Here is a 17,541-nt window from a genome sequence, read left to right on the forward strand (position 1 = left end):
GCTGAGACATCTATCTTCCAGTATTCTATCCATTCTTCCCTCTTCCTTTTAGAGATAGAATTTGAGTTCTAAGCTAGGCATATGACTATTGTCAGGCTAGAATCTACATAACCCAGACTCCCTTGAGATTAGATGTGATTATATGCCAAATCTGAGGCAACAAAATGTGAATAGAAGTGATGTATACAATGGATCATTTTATAGGTACATCTGCTTACTGTGGACTCCTCTTACCTCCTTCCCAGTGGCTAAAACACAATGCCAACCTTGGCATCCAGAGATGGAAGTCAAATGGTGTGATGACAGAGATGGCACTGCCAGCCTGGATGGCCTTGTAGGAAGTCATTTACCAAGCCTACATGGATCACTGTTACATAACAAGTATTGGATTATGGAGAACTAAATTTCTGTCTCATTTGATCTGTAATTTTTGATCTCATTACCACAACTATCTTTCACCTACCAAATACAATGTCCCAAGAATTTTATATCCAAGTAAACTGTTGCTTACTTATAAAGGCAAAAGACACTCCTAGATATCTAAGAACTAAGTAAATATATTACTTAGCCATCTTTTCCAAATAAGTTAATCAAGCCAATGTTCCAGAACATGGAAAAATGAAACTAAGAACCCAGGAGTGAGGAAATTAAGGGTAAAAATGAAAAGAATTAGTTTTCTATACAGTGGAGAACACACTAAAAAAAATGTTGTGAATAAGATTCTTAATGTTAGTATAACAGAAGGAAAACAGAAAAAGTAAAAATGAAGTATATAACTTCAGATTACTATGCTAATGATTACTAGGATACAGAACATGAAGGGAATAAGCACTATTTTCCATAATGAGGAATTAAAAATTTATTTTCTTGGGTGCGTGGGTGGCTCAGTGGGTTAAGCATCTGCCTTCAGCTCCGGTCACGATCTCAGGTTCCTGGGATCAAGTCCTGCATTAGGCTTTCTGCTTAGTGGGGAGTCTGCTTCTCCCTCTCCCTCTCCCTCTATGCTATCTCTCTCTCTCTCTCAAATAAATAAATAAAATCTTTAAAAAATTTTTATTTTCTTATTAATTTTGCTAAAATAAACAAATATTTTTAAATGTTCATGAGAAACATTAACATAACAACTAGTTACATTAAAAATAGGGTATCTAGCTTCCAAACCCTTACTGTAGAATAAGATAAGTAGTAAAACATAAAATAAAAATAAATTAGCACAGGTTTCTAGAAACACAAGATAAAGTTTTTAAAACTTTTTACAATCTCTAGATAAAATGCAATAAACACATAAAATGCTTGATAAAAATATAGAAATAAATAAAGTTTCAAATATACAGTTCAGTTTAAAAAGTAAGCAAAGAAAAAGTCTTAATCAGTGATTTACAGCTGGTGTAATCTAAAAGTTGACAGAAAGCTGTTTGGAAAGATATTTAGATCTATATCTAAAATACATATATAAAGGCTAAAGGTTGGAAATTTAATGCTGATACAGTTACAGAGGTAGGAAGCTGGAAATGAACCTAGAAGCTTAGAAGGGCTGCTCTCTTAGTGAAAAGGACATTTATAAAATCACTGTCCACTGGTCCAGGAAAGTGAAGCCTATTCTTCCTAGGGCTTTGGACAGGAGGAGAAAAAAATATCTCTTGTGAGAAATCAAAACTCTAGGTATTCCTTGTGAGCAATTCTTACTTCCACACACCATAAAACACCTGAGATTTTTTTTATATGTACCCATTTAAAAAAAAAAAAAAACCTTGCTGGAGAGGGACACACAATCAAAAACTACAAATTACATGAGAAAACAATGCAGTATGAAGGACAGTAAGCAGACACAACAAACAGGAGGTATGGCTTTTAAAGAATTTGAAAAAACAGAACAATCTGAAAGAGATAAAATAATTTTAAACATGTTTATTTAAAGAGCAGAGACAGGACAAATCCATAATGAAAAATGAAGAAACTAATGACAAAAGAATTAACAACAACAACAACAAAACAACCAGATGGAACTTCCAAAATGAAAAATATTGCCGCTGAAATTTAAAACCTTTAGTATAAGTTCAACAGTACATTAAGCATAGTTGAAGAAAATTTGCAAACTAGAAGAGATCTGAGGATAATATATAGAATGTGGTCAAGAAATACAGAGAACAGAGGAAGACAATAGCTTAAAAGTTCCCAGAACTTTACTGAAGACATAAGTTCTTTGACTAAAAGTATATTCCATGTTCTGACTTTATGAAGCAAATAAATTAAAAACTGCACAGAGACTAACAAAATCAAAGTACATCAAAGTGAAGAATTTTAAAGCAACCAGAGACAAAGGATGCATTACCTTATAAAGTTTCAATAGTTAGATCAAGAGCAGACTTCTCAGCAACATTAGAGGGCAAAACGCAATAGAAAAATACCTTCAAATTACTGATGGAAAATAACTATCAATGTGGAATTCTACAACCAGCCAAACCTTCCTTCAACAACAAGCACAAGATAAAGATAATAACTGAATTTAACACCCTACAAATCTTCATTAAAGAACTACTAAAGGATTTATTTGTAAACGGAAGGCAATTTAACCCACAGATGTGAAACACAAAGAAGCAAAGACAAATTAAAAATCCATAAATATGCATCAATCTAAATAGTAATGACTGTATAGTGGGAAAAAAGCCATACTAACAGTTATGACTAAATTTGGGATTTAAAAATAAAGTGAAGTCAACTGATGTCCCTTCCCTCCAAGAAAGTGGACTAAAATGTTTAGACAGTTTAATAGAAGATGGGTATCATTGGACCTTACACACTAAACTTCCTTGTAATATTTACAGGAGTGGTAGAGATTAACCTTAATCTTTGTTTAACATGTATATTAAAATAATAAGAATTATATCTATGTACCAAAACAGATACAAAAAATTTAATATTAATCATTCAAAGAACAAAAATAGAATACATACCTTTCAAATTAGTAGAAAGGAAGTAATCAAGAACATTTTTTAAATCCAAGGCAGAAAAATAGAAGAAAGAACCAAAAAGAAAGTCTAGTAAATATAAACTACAAAGTAAGATAGTAGAAGAATATCCTAAGACACTAGGATACATTTTATTTATAATAATAAATCTAAGTGGCCCATAGCTTATTAAAAGAAAGCCTCAGGATAAACACAAATACACACCATAAACTACAATCTAGAAACACACCTGTAACATAATGATACAGGAAATTTTAAATATGAAAACTATAGTCATTCCCGTTTAATATATTTCAAAACTAAAAACAAAACAAAATGAAACAAAAAACCCACAAAAAAACAAACCAAAAAACTCCCTACAAATTCAAGGGCCAAGGGAAAAAATGATGATGAATTACAAAGTATTTGCAACTAAACAACAACAAAAACACAAGATTCCAAGACTTGTGAATGTATTAACATTTAACAATAACAAAAAAAATTTAACTTAACATGCATGTATTAAAATATTCCAAAATTAATGAAAACAAGTTGGACAAAGAACAGAGGAAACCTAAAGAAACTAATGTACCTCTATAAAATACTCCATGCCCAGGCATTTTAGGGGTAGTTTAACTAAACCTTTGAACACCAGATATTTCATAGCGAACTAAATTATTTTGAAGAATAAAAAAAGAAAAAAGGTACAATTCCCAGCATACTGAGCCATAAATATTGTTAAGACTTTGCATATCTGAAAAGTCCTTATTCTGCCTCACACTTGATTATTAAGCCGGGTATAGAATTTCACACTGAAAATTATTTTCACTCAGAATTTTGAAGGCACTGACCCATGTTTCAGGATTCCAGTGCTGAGGTTAAGAGGACAGATGCTGACATTCCCAGTCCTTTGTGCATCATCTGTTTCTCTTCTCTGGGAGCTTTCTCGATCTCTGCCAAAAGTGTGCTGAGGGATGCCTGGGTGGCTCAGTCAGTTAAGCATCCAACTCTTGATTTTTGGCTCAGGTCATGATCTCAGCATTATGAGATCGAGCCTCACATAAGGCTCTGAGAGGGGTGTGGAGCCTACTTAAGATTCTCCCTCTCCCTCTGCCCCACCCCCTGGCTCATGTGCTCTTGTTCTCTCTAAAAAAGAGAAAGAAAAACATAAAGTGTCTGAAATTTCATGTGTTTTGGCAATACCATAAAATCTGCCGTGCTGGACTAGACTCTTTCAATAGACTCTTTCAATGTGGAAATTCATTTAAGTTTTCAGAAGTTTTGCAACATTAAAAATATTATTTCCTCTCTTCTGTCTCTCCCACTCTCTTTCTTATACCCCTATTGAATGTTGAACATCCAGGATGAATACTCCGATCATTTTATCTTTTCTATTTTAAATTTTTTTGTCCTTTTTTTCTACTTTCTGAAAAACTTAGAAACCATATTCCAACCATTTGATTAAATTTATAATTTTTATTGCATTTTAAATTTCCAAACTGTTTTATTCTCTTAATATTCCTTACTATAGCCTCTTGTTCTTGTTTAATGATTAAAATATGTCTTCATCTCTCTGAAGACATGTTATAATTAAGTTTTCTTCTGTTCCTTCTATTACTTGGTTGTTCAAGTTGCATTTTTTCTATATCTTGCCTATCTCCTCCTATAAAAGTATAAAAATTCTGACTGAAGTTCTATGTACATGAATCTGAAATCTGTTGACCGGTAAGCTTCAGCAGGGAAAACCATCTGGGCCATTACAAATGTCAGGATTTTTTCATCCTACACTCATTAGCTTCTCTATGGAAGAATTCTCTCATCTGCACCCCAGGTGCACTGGGCTTGTGAATGCATATACGCAAGAGCTAAGGGGAGAGGAGGGCTGGAAGGGATCCCTTGGACTGGTATTTAGATTTACACAATGCTGACTTTCACTCGATCAATTTTCAGAGCAGAATCTGTAGTCTTCAAATATGCAGAAAGTAAACCCTCAATCTTCTGTCATGATCTGGAAATCTGGTAGTGAAACTCTATTTACACACTTTCAATCAATCCTTTTTCTTTTTTTCCAGACTTACATTTGCCCCTACCTTTAGGAGTACCTAATTCTTCCAAGCTGAAAAAGGACAAATCCACAAGGCCTACCATCTACCATGTTTTTAGTAGCTTAGCAAGCAAGTCAAAAGTACTTCAACAGAATAAGCCAGTAACTGAATTTCTAACAAGATACAGAAGACCCCATACTTAATTAATTAGATGCTCAATGATTCCTCTTTCCCAGTCTCCTATAAATATACACAATAGTACAAGGGCCAGGACCTTCAAAATAGGCTTCACTATGGCTGGCCTTAAGCATTAACTGTGGAATAATAAGAACCTAAAGACATTATATGCATTTTGATGCTGTTCTGCCTAAAAGTATTCCCAATAAACTTTATTCAGTTTTACAAAGAAATAATTCATGTACAATAAAATGTACATGAAATAAAATGGAATGCCTGGGTGCCTCAGTTAGTTAGATGTCCAACTCTTAGTTTCCACTCAGGTCATGATCTCAGGGTCATGAGATAAAGCCCCATGTTGGGCTCCATACTCAGCAGGGAGTCTACCTGAGATTTTCTTCCTCTCCCTCCCTGCCCCTCCCCAGCACTCCCATACATGCATGTGCTTGTGCTCTCTCTCTAAAATAAATCTTAAAATAAAAATAAACTGTACTCATTTTAAAGTATATTAATTCATTGAGTTCTGATAGATGTATGTACCCATGAAATTATAATCATAATGAAAATGGAAAGTTTCTATCACTTGTAAGAGTCCCCTATAGTCCCTTCCTTTTACTTCTGGCCCCAGATAACAATTGATGTACTCTTAGTCATTATAAAATGGTTGGTATTTTCTAGAATTTCATATTATGGACTGTGGCAGTCTCTTTTATTGCAGAGTAATATTTCACTTTATGAATCTATGAGAATTTGTTTATTCACTCATCTAGTGATGAGCATCATTTCCAGTTATTCACTATTATGAATGAAGTTGCCATGAATATTTGAATACAAGTCTTCAGGTGAATACATCTCTCATGTATAAATACTGAAGACAAGAAAGACTGAGTTATATGATAAGTGCATACTTAACTTTTAAGGGAAGAGCCAAACACTCTTCCAAAGTCGTCGTACCATTTTACATTTCTACCATCAGTGCATACTTGCAGCATATCCTCAACAACAATTGTGCTGATGATCTTTAGTTTTCTGTTTTAGTCATTTTATTTTTTTAAAAGATTTTACTCATCTATTTGTGAGAGAGAAAGAGCACAAGTAGGGTGAGCAGCAGAGAAGAGGGAGAAGCAGGCACCCAGTTGAGCAAGGAGCCTGATGTAGGACTTGAACCCAGGACCCTCAGATCATGACCTGAGCTAAAGGCAGATGCTTAACTGGCTGAGCCACCCAGGCATCCAGTTTTAGTCATTTTAATGCATATGTACTATGGACTGTACCTCACTGTGGTTTTAATCTGTATGTCCCTACTAACAAATAACGTTGAACATTATCTTATGTGCCTATTGGTTGTTCTTGTCTTCCACTGCGACAAGACCATTCAAATCTTCCATCCAATTGTTTACTGGATTTTCTTCTTACATACGTATTATGTACATATGTATGTAACTGTCTCACTGTGTAGTGAGGCAAGAGTCTACTTTCATTTGTTTCCATAAAAATATCCCGACCTGTTCCTTTCCCCATTGAATTACCTTGTTACCTTTCATTAAAATCACTGAACCATACTTGAATAGATTAATTTCTGGTCCCTGTACTCTGTTATTTTGAACTTATCCTTGTCCTTTCATCAGTTACATCCTATCTTAATTACTATAGCTTGATGCTAAGTCTTCAAATGAGGCAGTGTGAGCCCTACATCTCTGCTCTTTTTTTTTTTTTAGATTTTTATTTATTTATTTGACAGAGATCACAAGTAGGCAGAGAGAGAGAGAGAGGAAGGGAAGCAGGCTCCCTGCTGAGCAGAGAGCCCGATGCGGGGCTCGATCCCAGGACCCCGGGATCATGACCTGAGCCGAAGGCAGAGGTTTTTAACCCACTAAGCCACCCAGGCGCCCCTCTGCTCTTATTTTTAAAAGTTCTTTGACTATCCTCGGTCATTCACACTCTCATATAAATTTTAGGATCAACTCGTCAATTTCTACAAAAAGCTTACCAGAATTTCTAATGGATTTACACTGAATCAACAGATCAATTTAAAAACAGACATCCTAACAATATTGAGTTTTCCAACTCAGGAACATGTTGTATCACGACATTTATTTAGTACTTTAAAATATCTCTCAGCAATTTTTTGATAGTTTTCAGTGATATGGTCTTTCATTTATTAAATTTATTCCTAAGTATTTTCTCTTTTAGTGCTACTACAAATTACTTAAAATTTAATTTTCCAGTTGTTTGCTGCTGATAAAATTTTAAGTGACTTTTATAGCCTTATATCATGAGACTTTGCTAAATTCAATTATTAGTTCTAGCAGTTATCCTTCAGATTTCTTAGGAAATCCCTATCAGGAAATACACAATCATGTCATCTATAAATACAGTTTTACTTCTTCCTTTATGCCTCTCATTTCTTCTCGTCTTAATGTAATGGTTAGAACTTCCAGCATAATGTTGAATTGAAACAGTGAAAATGGACATACTTGCCTACTCCTGGAACTACAGGACAAGGCAAAGTATTCATCAATAAATATGAAGCTTACTACACATTTTTTGTACACTCTTATTCACCAAAGTAAGAAAGTACCTTTCTATTCCTAATTTGTTGAGAAATTACTTTCATAAATGGGTGTTAGGTTTTATCAAATGCCTTCTGCAATAGAGAAATGGTCATATGGTTTTTCCTTTACTCTGTTAGTACAGTTAATTACATGGAATGATTTTCAAATGCTAAACCAACCTTGAATTCTGTTATCCATTTCCATCAGTCAAAAATTCTCTAGACTGTGTGAAAACATGACTATAGTTGTTTAACCAAGGATGGGTTTATTTTCTCACTTAACAAGCTTGAAAAAAGGTGATTCAATGCAGAGGTACCATCTTTCCAATGTCATTAATGTCCCAAGCTCTTTCTTCTCCCCTATTCCATCATTCTTAGGGTATGTCTTGCCTCGTTGTGGTTTTAAAATAGCTAATGAACTTTTTTTGCACTGACCTTCATCTTAGGTAGGAAAAGAAAAGGAGAAGCAAGCAGTAAGGAGTAATACTTTTCTATCAATCTTTAGCAGATTTCTTCTTGCATTTCCTCAAAATTTGTCACCTGGCTACAACTAGTTATACAAGAGTTTGGGGAAGTGAGTTTTGCTTGGTTTTGTTTTGTTTTACTAATCTAAAATGACTTTGTAAAATTTTCAATGTGTGCTTTTTCTCTTTTTTCTTTTTTTAAAAATTTTATTTTATTTTTTCAGTGTTCCAAGATAAAGTGCTTTCTCAATGGGTTCCCTATTTTTTTATAATAAAAAATTTCAAACATATATAAAAGTAGACAGAATAGAATAATTAACTGTCATGCATTGATAACCTGCCTTCAATTACCAACTCCTGGCCCATATCACTTCATCTTTATTTCTATCTACTTTCACATACCATATTATTTTGAAGAGAATCTCAGACATCAAATACTACACTTTCATCCATAAATATCTCAGTAGGTATCTCTATGAGATAAGAGCTTTCTAAATCTAACTACAATTACATTATTACATCTCAAGGGAAAAAATGTAATTATTCTTTAATTTCTTCAAATATCCAATTGGTATTTAGATTTCTAAAAGGAAAAGTTTTTAGCTGAACACATTTCTTCTGTCTCTTCCCTGAAACCATGATTCTGTTAGTAAAAAAGAAAGGGAGAATATATATTGAGTAGGAAATCTGCAGCACCTGCTACACCATTTGCATTCTGTATATAAAAAGTGGCTTATCTATTATATTATTATAATAGTATATATAAGTGGATTATCTAATACATTACATATACTCTTATTATACATTATGAGTCTTACTTGTTGATGTACCAAAAAATAAGAGTATAATAATCCAAACTCCAAACATTTAAGTTGATTTTTAAAATCACATAAAATCTTATCAAAACTTTTTGCTTGTAAAATCACCTTAATATAAAATATTAAGCAGTTTTCATCAAAATGACACCACTCAATATTTAAGTTCTAGGTCCAGAAGAGTATGAAGCCCACACCACATTTAATTCCTCTGCCCTGCAAAGTAATCGTGCCATAGCCTAGACGCCTAGCTTCACATTAAGAGACAAAATTAGTGGGGTGTGCCTTATATTAGGGGACTGGTAATTAAAACTTCTGAAGTTTTGCTACTTCATAATTAGTAATACTTTGGTTAAGCACAAACCGATTCATTCTTGAAATTTACTGTAAGGCTTTGGGATGCTCAATAACAAACATTTAAAAGGCAATACTTTTCCAAACCAGGATTATACACTTTGTGTACTTCTTCCCCAACACATTTCTGAGTGAAAATATCTCCCTAATACAAACAGTCAGCTAAAATATGTTATGAATTAGATAATGAACATGGTTAATCTGCCTATCTTACCTGTGTAGCAGTATAACACAGTGGTGGTCACCTACTCTAAAGCCTGATCACCCATGTCCAAATTCTGACTCTGCCATTTATTAGCAGTGTTACTTTGGGCTAGTAGGACTCTCTGTGCCTTTCCTCACCGGGAAAATGGGGGTAATCATGTTTCCTAACTCACAAGTTCATTTATTGACTTTCCAACACACTAGATCTTGAGAGCTTACAGTAGTAAAGACCTAGAGTACAGTAGTAAAGCCTAGAGCATAGGTTTCAGATGCAGAGAGATGTGGGTTCAAATCCCACAGGTTTACATATTGGGTAGTTTTTATCTTTTCTGAACACCTATTTCCACTAAAGTAAGAATAGCAGCACTTATCCCAAAGTGTTGTTGTGACAACTGCATGATACAACCAATATAATTGCCTGGCATAGGGAAATCATCCAATAATTGTTAATTATTATTACTACATAAGTGATTTTACAACAAAATATTCCATTACTAAAGATGCTAAATATTACCAAAACAAAGTTTACTATTCTAAATTCAGATAAAATCAAACTCTTAGCTTTCAATAAAGAAATATGTGCTTTTACCTATTTCTGAACACATCAAGATCAAAGGCCAGATGAGCCACTATTTGCTTACAACTAAATTTGTGTAATAGTATTCATGTTCCTGAGTCATATGAGGAAAATGTCTTTTTAAAAAAATATTTTATTTATTTGTCAGAGAGAATGAGAGCACAAGCAGGGGGAGTGGCAGGCAGAGGGAGAAGTAAGCTCCTATGAGCAAGGAGCCTGATGTGGGGCTTGATCTCAGGACCCTGGGATCTGAGTCATTGCTCACTCTCTCTTGAAAATGTCACTACTTCCTAAAAGAAGAAATAAATCTTTCACCTTAGCCTCTATACTATAGTACTTATTCTCAATATGCCAAAATAATGACCTAATATTATAAATAGATTATGGAAAAAAAAGTAATGGACTCACTTTCCCAGAAAATATAAAGAAATCATTGTACCTTTTGTGGCAAGATTTCTAGATGCTGCAATTCTAGTAAGGCTCTCATGTTTTAATTTGTTTCTCTCTTCTCCAACTTGCTTTCCTTGTTCACAGAATTTCTCTTCTCTCTCAATTCTTTTTTGTTCTTCAGCTTTTCTTTGACATTCTTTCCAGGCTTCCAACTCTTTAGTTGCTTTTAGTCGTTCATTTTCTTTCATATCTTCTATTTTCTTCCTCTCCTCTTCTTCAATCTATAAAAATTACAATTATAAAACCTTAAAACATGCAAAAAGCAACATTTTAAAAATAAGAAATTTATTATAATAATTAATTAGTCTTACCTCTAAACTCTTATCATTGTATCTGTAGCAGTAGTAGTAGTGAATAAAAACTTAAAATGGGAATGGTAAATGATTTAGCATGTCATGGAATACAGGTTTTAGTTCCAGATTTACTATTAATTATTAATACAATCTTGAGCAATCATTTTCTCTAGCCTCAGTTTACTCACATGTTAAATGGGGGCAGGCATTCAATTAAATGATATCTAAAGGCTTGGTTAAAAAAAATATTTTCTAAAAATTAAGTGAGTTCTCCCAAAATTTACACGCACACACATTTGCCTTTCTTTTTTTTTTAGATTTTATTTACTTATTTGACAGACAGAAATCACAAGTAGGCAGAGAGGCAGGCACGGGGTGGGGGCGTGGAAGGCTCCCCATTGAACAGAGAGCCCAATGCGGGGCTCAATCCCAGGACCTGCACCGAAGGCAGAGGCTTTAACCCACTGAGCCACCCAGGCGCCCCCACATTTGCCTTTCTACTTATGCCAGTGTTCTCTTGTCTTGGGACTGAAATTGCGCCAATCTTCACCTTAAGGAATGAGAGAATAGTAAGAAAGGAAATGGGAAGCATAAACTAGGAAGTGTGTCTCTGGTGGGTTTGAACTTTGAATGCTGCTGCCAACTGCATTTGCAATAGCAGTTATTTAAGCTTCTACAAGAAAAGCTAATTATCAGATGAATTTGGAAGGAGTACATTGTACAGGAGTGTGCTAACTTTTTCTCCCTTTCACAAACTTCCTTCATATGGGCAAGGAAAAAACCCTGTGAAAGAGCAACTGGTTGGTGTATATGATTGACTCTAACTGACTTTCCTGTGGTAACAAAAATATTCTCACCTCTATCCTCTGGAGAAGCAGTGTCTAACAGAACTTTTCTCAGTGATGGTAATTGTTTTGTGCTATTCAACATAGCAGCCACTCACCACATATGGCTAATTAAGAACTTAAAATGTGGCTGATGTGACTGAAAAGCTAAATTTTTTTTTGTTTCATTGATGTAAATTTAAATTAATTTACATTTAAATAGTACATTTGGCACAGCTCTAGAATAATACATTGGGATGAAGTTTCCTAGATGTTGAATTACTTCAGGATACAAAATAAACATAGGTATGAAACTGCACTAAAGAAGTGTTCTGTAGGGGGGCCTGAGTGGCTCAGTGGATTAAAGCCTCTGCCTTCAGCCTGGGTCATGGTCCCATGGTCCCTGGTCCCATGGTCCTGGGATTGAGCCCCACATTGGAGCCTGCTTCCCTCTCAGCAGGGAGCCTGTTTCCCTCTCTCTCTCTGCCTGCCTCTCTGCCTACTTGTGATCTCTGTCTGTCAAATAAATAAATAAAACCTTAAAAAAAAAAAAAGAAGAGGTGTTCTGTAATATCTGCATGACCTAATACCCTGTTCTGGAAGACTGTTATTTTCCAATTGGACTGTGGAACACTGACTTTAAAATAAACCTCACAGATTACTGAACAGAAGTTTCCTATAGTCCCAGAATTGCACATAAGGCCAAAACTAAGCACAAAAGATAGTAACTTTTACATATTCTAAGTTCAGAGAGTTGCCAGTGAGCTGCCAATAGGTTGGGCCAGAAGAATCTGTGGCAATGAGCCAGCCTTTAATTGCCTGACAACAGGGCATGATGACCTGTCAGTGTTAGCCAGAGGCAGCCACAACCTAAAAGGAGAAGATGACAACTTCACCCAGTTTAATGATATGTTTGCCTTTTTTTCCTGCTTCCTCTTTGCCCCAACAGATGGAAGAAGGGAAAAGTATGTAGAGTCAGAACACCCTCAGTCCCTCATAATCCCTACAAAGGGAGTGAATTTTGAAAAGCTTTTAAAAATGTGTAATACTAAGTCTTAATTACCAAAAATGAGACTGTCCTTATACCAAAAGTAACAGGAAAATTATGATATTATAGTAAAGATGTAATTAAGAAAACTACACACACACACACACATACACACAATTTATAATAAGCCAAATAAGAAACAAAAAAGGTCTAACCCTTCAGGGACTAAAAAGGAAGAGGAGGGACCAAAAAAGGCTTCACTGAATAGGTGACAGAGAGACTAGAATGAAGAGAAAAAAATGAAGAATACCACAAAATTCATTATAACAAAAGGAAAAAGACCATGTCAAAGAGAAAGATAAATATTAATCCTTGAAATTCTTTTTAAAGGAGGACTGTACAGTAACAGAAAAACTCAGAAAGCTAGAAAAATAATCATCACATATGAAGAAACTGGATTTTAAGAACTCTGTGCTACTAAAAACAAGAAGAATGCCATTAAGTGTGGATTATTATTTTAATATAGACAGTAAATGTAAATAATATGAGGATAAGAACAGGTCTTAAACCAAATTCCTGAAAAGGGGAAATCTTCTTTTAATTTGGAATGAATGTCTGCTTCATTAAGTCAATGTTCTTTATAAGCCAATCTCTATTATGAATTACATGTACAAATCATAAATAAAATATTAGCAAACTGAACCAAGGGAAATATTAAAATTATAATACATCTTGATCAAATAGCACATTTCTTATTTACAATATTAGGGAGTCAAAAGAGAAAAACATTATGATCTTAGTACATGCCAAAACATCAGTTGATACTAGGAATAAAAGAAAAACTTCAGCTTAATAAAAGGACTCCTAAAATGTCACACTTCATGGTGAAGCACTAGAAATATTTCTAACAAAGTCACTAAAGCCACTATGTTTAATATCTTATCACTTTGCTAGAGATCATAACCTATATAACAGAATTTTTAAAATAAACGTAAATTTTATGTATATTTAAAAATTATACATATAAATATATCCATTTAAAAATAAATATAAAAATATGAATACAGGGGCGCCTGGGTGGCTCAGTGGGTTAAAGCCTCTGCCTTTGGCTCAGGTCATGATCTCAGGGTCCTGGGATCGAGCCCCGCATCAGGCTCTCCGCTCATGGGGAGCCTGCTTCCCTTCCTCTCTCTCTCTGCCTGCCTCTCTGCCTACTTGTGATCTCTGTCAAATGAATAAAATCTTTTAAAAAAATATGAATACAGATTGTAAGTAAATAAAATTGTCATTATTTGAAAATAATATGGTAGATTACCTAAAAGAACTGAAATAACAAACTGACAAACAGAATTATTAGAAAAGTAAGTTCAGCAAGGCAATCATATACAAGAGCAACTTTATATGAACTCATAAAAACTAACCTTTCTAAAACTGGCAATAAACAGAAAAATACAATGAAAAAAATCATTTCATTAGTAATTGATTAAAAAAATCTTTCAAAATGCTAAGAATAAGCTTAACAAAATATGAGTAAGTCCTGGATGTGTATGTTAAATAATTTTGCTGAGGGAACACCTGGGTAGTTCAGTCGGTTAAGCGTCCAGTTCTTGATTTCGGTTCAGGTCATGATCAGGGTCATGAGACTGAGTGGCATGGGGCGTGGAGCCTGCTTAAGATTCCCTCTCTCCCTCTCCCTTTGCCCCTCCCGCAACTTGAGTGTATGCTCTCTGTCTCTCTAAAAAAATAATAATAGCAATAATTTTGTTGAGGGATAAGTCCAAATAAATGGAGATAAATGTCATGTTCCAGGAGGGAAATCTCAATAATGTAAATATATTGATATTCTGAAAATTAACTTAAAAAGTCAATGTAGATCTAGTCAAAATACCAAGAGAACTTCTTAAGACGCTTGTAAGTAAATGTAAAATTTACCTGCAAAAAAAAATGTACAAGTTTTATAGAGGCATGAAGGGGTTGGCAATTCCCCATACACAAATATCAAGTATAAAGCTGGACAAATCTATCAAAAAGAACCATTTCAGAACACTGGAAACAAAGCAAAGTCAGCCTGCAAATTGAGAAATGCTTAAAGTTACAGGTAAGAACAGTGGGATGTTGTGTCCTTCTGCCTGTGGTTGCTCCCAACAACCCAATGTCAGCTTAAATAATGAGAATGGCAGTTCTGTCAACAAGAAACTAGCAAAAAGAACCTAATAGCTTTGTTGGCAAAAAGGGTGCACTCATTTCAGGGTTGGGGGAGATGAAAATCCATGCTTTTGGTGGATAAAAGTGATAGACTTTGTTGGGAATGAACAGGGAAAATTTGCAGTTGGAGTCTGAAGTTGAAGTCCTGGTTAATGTGAATGTCTGTCCAGTCAGAAAATTAACTGAAAGATCATGTAAATAAGAAAACCATAGAAGGTCTATGATAAGCTTACCATACAACTCTGGCTAAACAGAAAGCTATGTATTTGTTGAGGAAACTTGAGGAAGCCTGGCATAAAATGAAACCATGGCGGGCACCTGGCTGGCTCAGTCAGTAGAATGTGTGACTCTTGATCTCAGGGTTGCGAGTTTGAGCCCCACTTTGGGTGTAGAGATTACTTAAAAATAAAACCTTAAAAAAAAAAAATGAAGCCAAGGAAGGGTTGAAAACTGGCTCCTACCACAAAGGAGACGAGACTGACTTCACAATTAAAGTACAGGCAACCTTCTAAAAAATAAACAGCCTCAATAAATAAGCTAACAAACAAATATAAATAAAACAGAACCCAGAATTGTCATAATCTATTAACTAAAATGTATAGTTTTCAAAAAATAAATAAAATAAAATGTATAGTTTTCAACCAACAATGTTTCAGAAAATAACTGGTGAAAAATTTCTCAAATTTGATGAAAACATTAACCCATAGCTCCAAGAAGTTCAAGTAAAAACACAAAGAGATACACTTAGATACAACTCAGTAAAACTGCTAAGTTAATATAAAAGCCAAACAAAGAGGAAAATCTTGAAAGCAGCAAGAGAAAGAGGACTCATCATGTACGGGAAATGACAATACAAATAAGATTAATTCCTCATTAAAAATGATGGAGGATTGGGGCGCCTGGGTGGCTCAGTTGGTTGGGCGACTGCCTTCGGCTCAGGTCATGATCCTGGAGTCCCGGGATCGAGTCCCACATCGGGCTCTCTGCTTGCCAGGGAGTCTGCTTCTACCCCTGTCTCTTTCCTCTCATGCTCTCTCTCTCTCTCTCACTCAAATAAATGAATAAAATCTTTAAAAAAAAAAAAAAAAAAAAAAAAAAAAAAAATGATGGAGGACAAAAGACAGTCAAAGGCCATTCAAAGCACTGACCGGAAAAAAAATATATAAACTATGAATTCTATGTCCAGCAAAACCACTCTTCATAAGTGAAGATGAAATAAACATATTCTAAGTTAAAAAAGCTGTTGTTAGTAGACCTGCCCTATAAGATATACTAAAGAAAGTTCTTCAGGCTGAAAGGAAATGGCATCAGATACTAACTCAGATCCATAAGAAGGAATGAAGATCCACAAGAAGAAATATGTGCAAAAGTACAAAACACAATACAAATAGATAAACAAAATGTGGCATATACATGTTAAAAGACCATTATTCAGCCTTCATATGGAAGAAAATTCTGACATATGCTATGATGTAATAAACTTGAAGACATTCTGTTAAATGAAATAAGCCAGTCATGAAAGGACATATATGGTATGATTTCAATTACATGAGGTATCTAAAGTAGTCAAATTCATAGAAACAGAAAGGAAGATGGCAGTCTGAGGGGAGGGGGGATAAGAAGTTATTATTATTTAATGGGCACAGTGTTTTAGTTTTGTAAGATGAACAAAGTTCTGGTGATGGATGGTGATAACAGTAGCCCAACATTAATGTATTTAAAATCATTGAACTGTACAATTAATGATTTAAATAATGGGTTTTATGTTATATATATATATATATATATATATATATATATATATAACCACAATTTAAAAATAAGTTTAAAAAAACAATACAAATCAACATCAACTTATGATAAAAACTCTCAAAGTGGGTACAGAGGTAACATACCTCAGCATAAGAAACAACATATATGATAAACTCAGAGCTAACATCATACTCAATGGCAAAAAGCTGAAAGCTTTTCCCCTAAGATCAGGAATGAGACAAGGAAGCACACTTTCACTACTTATGTTCAACAGAGCATTAGAAGTCCCTAGTCAGAGCAAGAAATAAAAGGCATCCAAATCGGAAAGGAAGAAGTAAAACTGTCACTATTTGCAGCAGACAAGATTATTATATACAGAAAACCCTACAGACTCCACAAAAAAAACCTGTTAGAATAAACAAATTCTGTAAAGTTGCAGGATACAAAATCAATGTACAAAAATCTGTCGCATTTCTGTACACTAATAATGAGCTATCAGAAAAAGAAAGTAAGAAAGCAATCCCATTTACAATTATATCAAAAGAATAAAATACCTAAAATTAAATTTAACCAAGGAGGTAAAAGACATGTACACTGCAAACCACAAGACATTAATGAAAGAAACTGGAGAAGGCACAAATAAGTGTAATATTCCATGCTCATAAGTTAAAAGAATTAATATCGTTAAAGTGTCCATACCACACTATAATCTATAAAATTGATTCAATGAAATCTCTATGAAATTCCAATGGCATTTTTCACAGAAACTGAAAAAAAATCATATGTATGCATGGAACCACATAAGACTCTGAATAACCAAAACAGTCTTGAGAAAGAATAAAGCTGAAGGCATCAAGCCCCAGATTCAAACTATATTATAAAGCTATAGTA

At 34.3% G+C, this 17,541-nt stretch overlaps 1 protein-coding gene across 1 annotated transcript in view; it reads right to left on the reverse strand.

The window, feature by feature from the left end:
- The window catches only part of DNAAF4 (dynein axonemal assembly factor 4), a gene marked incomplete at its 3' end in the record, with an annotated part of 57,446 nt that overhangs the window by 26,091 nt on the left and 13,814 nt on the right, over positions 1–17,541 (reverse strand). Inside the window, exon 4 of the mRNA XM_080808379.1 lies at positions 10,578–10,809. Within this exon, the coding sequence (XP_080664505.1) occupies positions 10,578–10,809 (232 nt within the window). The remainder of the gene's footprint in view (positions 1–10,577; positions 10,810–17,541) is intronic.

The sequence above is a fragment of the Martes martes genome (assembly GCF_963455335.1).
Source record: "Martes martes genome assembly, chromosome: 7".
Taxonomy (NCBI): domain Eukaryota; kingdom Metazoa; phylum Chordata; class Mammalia; order Carnivora; family Mustelidae; genus Martes; species Martes martes.